We start from the raw sequence: 9,212 nt of genomic DNA, 5'->3' as shown, positions 1-9,212 counted from the left end.
GTTTTTTGTTTTTTTTTCGGAGCTGAGGACCAAACCCAGGGCCTTGCGCTTGCTAGGCAAGTGCTCTACCACTGAGCTAAATCCCCAACCCCTAAATGTAGTTTATTTGTTTTTTGTTTTTTTCGGAACATATTCCTTCTTGACGTGACCCTTCCTTCTAGTCTAGTCCCCTGCCTCCTCCTGTGCCTTTGCAAAGTTTCTTTCTTCTAGCTGGCCAGTGCATCAGGTTGGTGAGACTTAGGAGGCAAACCCCGGCGTAGTGCAGCCTTTGGGCCGTAGAGGGCGAGCGCCGCTAAGGAGTTCGCTTCTATAGGGTAGGAAAGGGGCGGAGTCTCGGGGGCGGGGCAGCGTAGCGCGCAGGCGCCAGGCCAGGCAACTTGCGCGCCCGGGGACGGACGAAGACAGTCCAGCTCCTGTTGCGGCTAGTGTAGCAACGCTTTCGAGCCCCCTTCCCACTTGCCTCAGTTCCCCTTCCCCGGGCCCTTAGGGCTTTTCATCTCAGTCCCTGAAGCTCGTTGCCTCCGCTCACTCTCTGCCTCCAGGATGCCGGTGACCGAGAAAGACCTGGCGGAGGACGCGCCGTGGAAGAAGATTCAGCAGAACACGTTCACGCGCTGGTGCAACGAGCACCTCAAGTGTGTGAACAAACGCATCGGGAACCTGCAGACCGACCTGAGCGACGGGCTGCGGCTCATCGCGTTGCTTGAGGTGCTCAGCCAGAAGCGCATGCACCACAAGTACCATCAGCGGCCCACCTTCCGACAGATGAAGCTGGAGAATGTGTCTGTGGCTCTGGAGTTCCTAGACCACGAAAGCATTAAGCTCGTGTCCATTGGTGAGTGTTGTGGCCAGGCCCTAGATTTGCAGTAATCGGGGTATCCGGCAGCGCGCCCCACCGCGCATCGCATCCCGGGCGTGAGGCGAGAGGGAGATGGTTCTGGGATAGCCCTAGGAACATAGGCCTTTTCCGCGGCGCCATCTGTGGGCTGGGACCTGGCGTGATTGCTCGACATGGTGCTCCTGGCGGTGCCGCTGCACTGTTGAGGTCGGTTAAAGCACTAAGACCCTCCAGTCACACCTGGAGATTTGATTTGCAGGAGCCCCTGGAATTGCTGGCGAAATCGTCTGCTGGCCCTAATGGCAAAGCCCTGGACTCAAGTACCAAATCCCTACTTTACGCTCGCCAGGTGCGCCCTGAACAGAGTGACCCGCCCGAGCTGAAAGGGCGTTGGCTCGGAGCCTGGGCGTGGAGACCTGAGAAGCGACTGCTCTCTTGCTTGAGATCTCTCCACCTAGGTGGAGACGAGGACCTCGGACCCTCCCCTCCCCTTCTAAGGCCGGAATGGGTGTGGGTCCTGAGGTTGGAAGGGGCGTCGCAGGGGAATGTTCTCACTTCCCAGCTCTGGCTCAGCGCTGGAGGGTTCCTTTAGGTTGAGATAATTTAGTGGTTGATAATAATTAATGTGTGTAGAAGAGGGCTTGACTAGCGCTGGCAGTGTGGCCCCCTAAATTATCTCAGTATTTAACGTCCAGTGGGCTGAGATGTCCTTAGGCCCATTTTACAGAGGGCTAATTGACTTGCCCAGGGTCACCTGCAAGTGTGGTTCAACTGAGAAGTAATGCCGTGCCCCACCCCCTTTCCCTGGGTCTTCCTGAGAGGGAGTTTTGAGTCTTGCTTCTTTCCTACTGTCTTGGGTGAGAGAATTAAGGTCTGGAGTTGTTCAGGCTTCTAAAGAGAAAACAGGGCCCTTAAGGATGTGTTTTGAGACAGACAAAGGGGTTGTGTATATGTCCGGGCTCACTTGTTTGCCCCCTGAGGCATTTGTGTGTGCACATATCGCATGCATTTATGAAAGATTTTTTGCGTACACAGTGGGCGTGCAGAGCACTGAGTATACAGAGGATGCGTGCACTTCGTGGAAAGGGATTACTTAGGGCTGGGGTTTCTTCCTGAGGAAACAAGGCTATTATAGTGACTCCCGGTGACAGAAAGGAAGGAAGGTGGGTGTGGCTTCTGGGACTTTCTCTAGCAGAAAGGGGTTCCCTCTGGACTGAACCTCCTCCGGGCCTCACCCTGGACTTTCCCCACACCTGTGCTGGCAGGTACATGAGCTTGCTACTTCCTGGGTCAAGGTCGCCACAACTACCAGCAAGCTCTCCCTTCCAGGGGTAGCTTCTCAGTAGAGGAAGCTGCCTCAGATGCGGGTGGGAGGGGTGGGGGATGGGAGGGGCTGTTGGGGGGCTTGTCTCTTGTATTGAGGAGGGAGGACCTCAGAATTCTACAGGAACTCTCCTTTCCTATGAAGAATGATTTTTCAAGGCCTGCTTGGCTGAGCTGCTTGCTTACATCCATTCTTTGTTTTAAATGCTATATGTATTTCATTAACTCAACAAAGAAACTTAAATTAAGCCAGGAGTTGAACATGACAGATTTCCTTTTAAAAAAAGAAACCATAGCACCAGAAAATCAAGGACTTCCTAATTTACTAGCTGGTTACTCACAGGTAGGGGCTCCCAGCCATGCACCAAGCTTGTAGTTCTCATTCTGGCTTTGTCTGGTGGTCCCTCACAGTTTTCTAATTGGTCCTTAGGATTTCCACTCTCAAACCTGCTGAGGCCTGAGCCTCCCACAGTCTACCATCTCAAGGTGATCTTCCATTCATCTGATTGGTGGTGGTGGTGGGGGTCTGTCATCCATGGCCATCTTGCTTACGTAGACCACCACGAGTTGCACTGTTTGATTTGTCCCTTTAAAATATTTCTTGGATCGAATTCCCCAGAGTGGTGTTCTTAGGTTAGAGGGTGTGACCACATACAACTCCTCCCTAGTTGCTTTCCAGAAAGTTCTCTTTAGCAAACAGGTTTCCCAGCCTCCGAGACCTGACCATCTTGCCAGGGGCCCAGACTGCTGAGGGAAGAGATGGAGCCAACAGAGTCTCGCCTAGTTCTAGGGATAGATGTTGTAGGTAATGACCGGCCTAAAAAATGTCATCTGGCCTGGACCTCAGTTCGCTTATTCACTGTTCACTTGTGTTTTCTTGTACCCACTGCGGCCACCCACTGTGTGTTCTGTTGACTGTTCCCATCGAATATCCTGACTAATCCGTGATAGCCATTAATGTCCTTCTGATAATGATCTTCTCTAACAGTCCCCTAGAGAGTCAGGCAGGGGCTGGGTTCTGTCCTAGGCTACTCCACATCGCTTAGAAAGCAGTCACTGTTGTCAATGTTATTGTTGTTAGTATTCAAGTGTTCCTACTTGAAAAGATAGGAAACAGAAATGAACCAATTACTGAAGGTGACGGGGCTAGGAAGCACACTGTGCCCAGAATGCACATTTGCTAAGCTATTTGATTTTTAAACTTCAAGTGGATTTCCTCCTAGCTTCAGAGGTGAATGCAGTACAGCCTCCCTTCCCTTCCCTGCATAGAAGGGTTGATGTAGCTTACACCTTGCAGTTCCAGGGGGTTGAAGTGATAGCTGGATACCCACAGTTTGAACCTTAGCCTCAGATGCAGTAGGTGGGGATCGTGGGGGTCTTTGGTGAGTGGCAAGATTAATCCCCTGGGCTATGAGGATGGCTCCTGGGATTAAATGCTGTAACTGTCAGGAGGTGTTTTGTCTTAGGGTTGAGTCTGTTCCGGAATAGCTGCTGTTTCCATTGGTGGCATTTTATTGAGCGTTCCTGTTCTCTGGGGGCTCATGTTTTACTCTGTAACCAGGGAAGATTATTATGTGAATTCAGAGCCTCATTGTACACCTTGGCTAACGCCCAACAGTTTGCATTGTGAGAACCTTTAGAATCATGTCCGTAAGCCCAGCCACAAGACGTGAGATGGTCAGCAGCTGCCAGAGGACAGTGACATATCTGCCAATAACTTCTGAAAGACAGCGGTGGCTATTTATTTGCTCACATTTGTGGTTTATCAGAAGTAGGTCCCACCCTAGGCGCTATCCCAACATTGAAAGTTTTGTTTAGTTTATGTCTTGGGCAGTTCACAGCGAGGTTCAGCATGCTTAGTTACAGTTGTCTTTTCTTTTTTTTTTTTTTTTTGGTCAGGACTTGGCAGTTTTATTTACTTGTTTTCTCCACAAATCTTTCTGACTTTTGGGAAGCCCAGCTTACTTTGGAAAGAAAAGAAGTCTCCAAGCCCAAAAATGACAATTGAGGCCGCTAGAAATTTGGGTAATATATTATGGTTTGGTCCTCTAGAAAAGGAATTTTTCTTCCCCTGCCTTTTGCAAGATGCAGCTGACCCCGCTGTTACTTTAACTTACCTGTACAGGGTCAGCCTAGGCATTGTTAGTTCGACCCAGCCCCTGGGTGGGTCACCATGCCACTTAGCATCTTCCCCCTACTTTTGTCTCCTCATCACTAATCTGATGTGCAGTTCCGGTTTGTGGTTCCTCATGACCTAGCTAGCAAAAGCCAGTGTGTTCTTTTGGACCATACAATCTAAGAGCCACGGAAAATACTTAGGTAGTGAAACCTCAGCTTTGTTAGAGTTGACAAATCCAGGGCCATTTGCAACAAGACAGCAGCCACATTACCTTGAGGTATATTAAGGGCAAGGGGTTGGTTAATTCTCCCTTGCCACAAAGTAACTATTAAAAATTTTCTACTCCTCTGTTGTAGAAATAGTAAATACCAACTTAGAAAGTTGTTACAAAGGTAATTTTACGTACCTTTTGCTTGTAATAAAGCTGGTTACTACCTCTAAACGTGGCTGAAATGGACTGTGGGGTTGGCTCCATAACTAAGAGCACTGACTGTTCTTGCAGAGGACCTGAGTTCAGTTCTCAGCACCCACATGATGACTCACAACCATCTGTAAATCCAGTTTCAGGGAATATTCTGCTCTCTCCTGAACTCCGTAGGCACTAGTCACACATACATGTATGCAGGCAAAACACTCATACCATAAAAAAAAAAAAAAAAAAGCTCTTTTTTTTTTTTTTTTTTTTTTTTTAAGTGGCTGGAATTGTTCAGGATACATATTAAGTGATCTGTGAGTGTTTGTTAACTTGACAGGGTACTGTGAGATTATCTCAAGTTGGGCTGGAAGGGTTTGCACAGGAACTGAAGCTCCAGGCACCGCTCTGGGAGGCCAGCTCAGCCGGCTCATGTTGATCCTGCTTGCTAAAATAGAGTAGGGAGCTGCCTAGAGAGTGTCTTGCTCCTTGGAAGGGGATGACCCTGCTATGTTCTGGCTGGCCCCAGGACCCATTCACACCAGCTTTGTTTCTGAGCTGGACAGGAGCTCCAGGCGCCCTGTCATTCCAACCTCCCACCCCGTTCAGGAATCTCTGGGCCAAATCACTTCCAGATGGTGGCTGGGCCTCTCTCTGCTGAGCTCAAGCAATGGTGGGGCCAGCATTGCTAGGGAGCTGCTTGCCTGCGTTCTCGGAGGGTCTGTGGGAAGGATGGCCTGTATTTGGAGCCAAGTATGTCTTTAGACACTCCGTGACCCACAGGTACAGGCTCTGCCCTGTGAGCAGGCATCACGAAGGGGGATGCTGAGCGCAGCTGCCTTGCAGTTTGGGGAAGTAGGTGTTCAAAACCAAGCTCTTAGTCCCTGGGCAGGAATTCTAGGCATCTTACTTTCGGTATACGTAGAATCGGCATGTCCCAGGCCTGCTGATCCAGGCATGGACTAGAGTCAGAGCTAGACTGCTTGGATCATGATGCTTTCACTCTGCCCTGTGACAGCTCTAGTGTGTTGCTTTAATTTTTCTAAGCCTTGACTCCTGTCTGTAAAATGAAGGAGAATAATAAGGAGTCCCTATAGAATAGTAGCAGAGCGTGATGTATTTGATTAGGCTGGAGCTCAGTTGGGAGAATTCTTGCCTAAGGTGCGCAGAGTCTGGAATTTTTGAACTCCAGAACTGAGTGGACATGTCATGGTGGCACGCACCTGTAATTCCAGGACTTGGGAAGTAGAGGCAAGATGGTCAGAGATTTGAGGTCATCTTCAGCCACATGACAGATCTGAACTTACTCTGGGCTACATGTCCATGCCCTGCCGTTCACACACACACACACACACACACACACACACACACACACACATCACTCAGTAACACAATGAGGTTGAGAATGTTCATTAATAATTATTTTTTGTTTGTTAAGAGTCTCATGTAGCCTAGGCTAGCCTTGGGATTGCAGATAGGCTCGCCCCTTCTTTCAATTTGTAATCTATACAGGGCCTTTTGTATGCTAGACAAGTGCTCTACCCCCATGCTATATCTTTAGTGTCTTGGCTTTTCTTTATCTACCCCAGTCCCTATTTTATTATGTTATGTTTAACTTTACTTTTAGTATTCTAAGAAGCTGGATCTGAGTTACAACCCTGTCTTAAGCCTGATGGAATGAGCCATTTCAACCAAAACGGGTACCATTCCTACTTTAATAATAATTACAGTTGTCATGCATTTCTACTAGAAATCAGCTTTTACATTATCCTTGTAACTAGTTACTGACTGAATGTGCCAATGAGCGGTGAGTAGCCTTTGCCCAGGAACCTTCTAGCATTTGCCTCCAGTGCTTTTCTGTGGTAAATGATAATTGTTATGTCTCTTCTACAGACTGTTACAAAGTAACTGGATAAGACTTTTGCTTTGCCTATTGTCTAGTGGCAAAACTACCACAGAATCTTCAACTCCATTCTTCCTCTTTCAGCCAGACCTCATACTCCAGAATGTCTTTGCCAGATTCTTCTGTACTCTAAGCAAGAACATAGCTCGGCCCTTGACCTAGTCAGTCTTGGTGAAGAAGCTGCACTGTACTCAGGGACTCACAGTGGCTGGCCGCTTCTCCTCCCCCACCCTCAGAACCTGGTTTCTCTCAGTAGTTCAGGTAGAAACCTTGGCAGGGACAGCAGTATGGTTCTGTTTACTTGTCTATTCCTGGAACCAGCTCTGCCTCCATCCAGCCTTTGCTGTGCTCAATGTTGAGCTGTGCTCCCTTAGCCTCTACTGTAACATCCGTGTCTTCATGCCTTCTGTCTGCTAAGCATTGGTCTCTGCAATTTTTATCTCCTCCAATCCTCATTGCGAACCCTGTAATAATACTTTATTTTTGAGACAGTGTTCTCGCTTTACAGTGCAGACTGTTCTCAAAACTTGTGATCCTCCTGTCTCCAGCTTGCATCTCTGCATTTTGTGGGTGAGAAAACCAGGGCTGAACTCCCACCTCTTTATAAGTCAGGTATGATGTAGGCTGTGCCTGTCTGTGATTTATGTCTGACCAGAAGCCACTTTTCCCCCCCAGCATACATGGCTATGAATGTGGCCCAGTGCAAAAACTGTAAACCGACTTAAAGCATGTTGTACGAATTGTTTTCCTTTCTTCTGTTGTTTCATTTGGGGCGTGGGGACGTAATTCAATTCTACAGTTTTGTAGGATGGACTTTGTGGTTGACATAACTTCATCCTGTCGCAATGTCAAATGGTTAGCGACCTGTGAGAATGAAGTACTTTCACATCAGTCATACCATACACAGCCAAGTAAAATAGGTCTGTTATTGTAGAAAGAGGTTATAGGAGAGACTTTCTCCTTGATTGGGTGTCGGTGGTGTTTGCTTTATTTTATTTTTTGTTTTGTTTTGTTTTGCTTCAGACTTGTTTGTGCTTGATTAATGCAACACTAACGTTTTCCGCTATAAGCTGGCTTTGATGACACAAACGTCAGCTCCTCAGGAGGAGGCTGAGTCAAGACAGGTTCAAGGCCAGCTTGTGTAATTTAGTGGGATCCTGTCTCAAAATGAAGTGGGAAACAGGCAGGGTTGGTGGGGTATTGCTGAGGGGATAGATCAATGCTGGAATTCTAGAGTGTGCGAGGCCCTAGGTTCGATTTCTAGTATTGGAGGTGGGGAGAGAGAAATCTCCTCACCCACCCTCAGTCCCATTCGCCTTATCTGTCCCAACCAACACCAGGGAGCATTGACAGTGCGGACAGGGTGCTTTCCACAGTTTCTTTAGCTATTTCTGTGAGCCCTTTGCCTATGGTTCCCAGTGGAAACAGCCAGAACCGTTTGCTTTGAGGCAGCTGTTTGGGGCCTTGTGTTGTAAGTAAGGCCTGGAAGCCAGAGGTGAGGAAGGAGGCTCCCTAGGAGTTCCTTGCGGCTTCTGTCCTGCATCCTGAGAACTCACAGTGCCTGCCCCAAAGCAAGTGCGGACTGAGGTGGGGGATGTGTCAAGAGCTGGCTGTGTCAGCAGAGCATTGGTGGACATTGGCCCAGCCGTCCCCTGTAAGAAATGACCTTACCTACATCCTTTTCTTCCGCTACCTTTAAACATTAACCAGGGGGAAGGTGTTTTCTGGGGGAGGGCAGTGTTCCTCTCTGCGCAGGCCTGGCAGTGGTCTTTTATTTGTTTGGCCCTGGTGTATCTTGCCTGCAGTTCCACCAAGTGGCTTTCTGTTCATTGTTCGGCTGGCCTCAGGCAGGCCACCAGCAGGAAGGAAGCTGTGTGCTTGAAGCTCAGCTTGTGTTGCCCGTGGCCTTCTCCACCCCCAGAGAAGCTGGTCTGAAGGCCCATTCAGGGCCCAGCCTCCTGAGTAGTTCAAGGCTGGCTTGTTGAAAGGCCTGGGTTTTACACCGCACTCCTGTTCTCTGTCTCTGAAGGCCCTTTATGCTGGCATGAATTCCCTTTCTCATGGAGATTTGAAGCTCTTTTGACTAAATGGGCCTGGTCACCTTACTGAGTATTTTCATAAGGATTTCGCCGTGCCAGCCAGCTTTTCTGGAATTTCCTCTCTGATAGAAAGGCAACCAGTGAGGTTGGAATTATTTGGAACTTTGCTTGGAATGTTGGCACCCTCACTATATAGGGAACCGGGTGGGGATTTGTGGCAGGGGCTATGTAAATTCACTGTGACACATAAATTGAGATTTTTTTAAGATGGAAAAAAGAAAAAAAAAAAAAACACAAACCAAACCGCAAGCAGTTGGCTTTCCTTCCACAAAGAAGAAATGGTGTTTGTTTCCACCTTGTGCTGAGTGTGATTGAGGGACAGTCAGGCTTCCCTTGCAGGTGGAGGTAGGAAAAGTTAGAAATGGCTCAAGTTGTGTTCCTCTGCCCTCTGCAAGCCATCCCTTAGGGAAACAGTTTGCTTTTTATCACGTCGGTAGCACAATGCTTATGTGAATCATTCCAAGTTCCTTGCATGTTCCTGGAGGGACTTAACAGATTCAAAGGAATCAAGAATGATT

The 9,212-nt window shown here is 48.3% G+C and overlaps 1 protein-coding gene across 3 annotated transcripts in view; it reads left to right on the top strand.

Moving 5' to 3' along the window:
* Positions 1-349: 349 nt before the first annotated feature.
* The window catches only part of Flnb (filamin B), a 133,067-nt gene continuing 124,204 nt past the window's right edge, over positions 350-9,212 (top strand). The window contains exon 1 of one of the 3 annotated variants that reach the window (XM_006251780.5): positions 350-835. In XM_006251780.5, the coding sequence (XP_006251842.1) occupies positions 544-835 (292 nt within the window). In that variant the 5' untranslated portion in view covers positions 350-543. The remainder of the gene's footprint in view (positions 836-9,212) is intronic. The other 2 variants (XM_006251781.5, NM_001107288.1) reach the window with 2 other exon arrangements.

The sequence above is a fragment of the Rattus norvegicus genome, chromosome 15, assembly GCF_036323735.1.
Source record: "Rattus norvegicus strain BN/NHsdMcwi chromosome 15, GRCr8, whole genome shotgun sequence".
Lineage (NCBI taxonomy): Eukaryota > Metazoa > Chordata > Mammalia > Rodentia > Muridae > Rattus > Rattus norvegicus.
The sequence above is the reverse complement of the archived record's forward strand: the minus strand, read 5'-3'. Positions and strand labels throughout refer to the sequence as shown.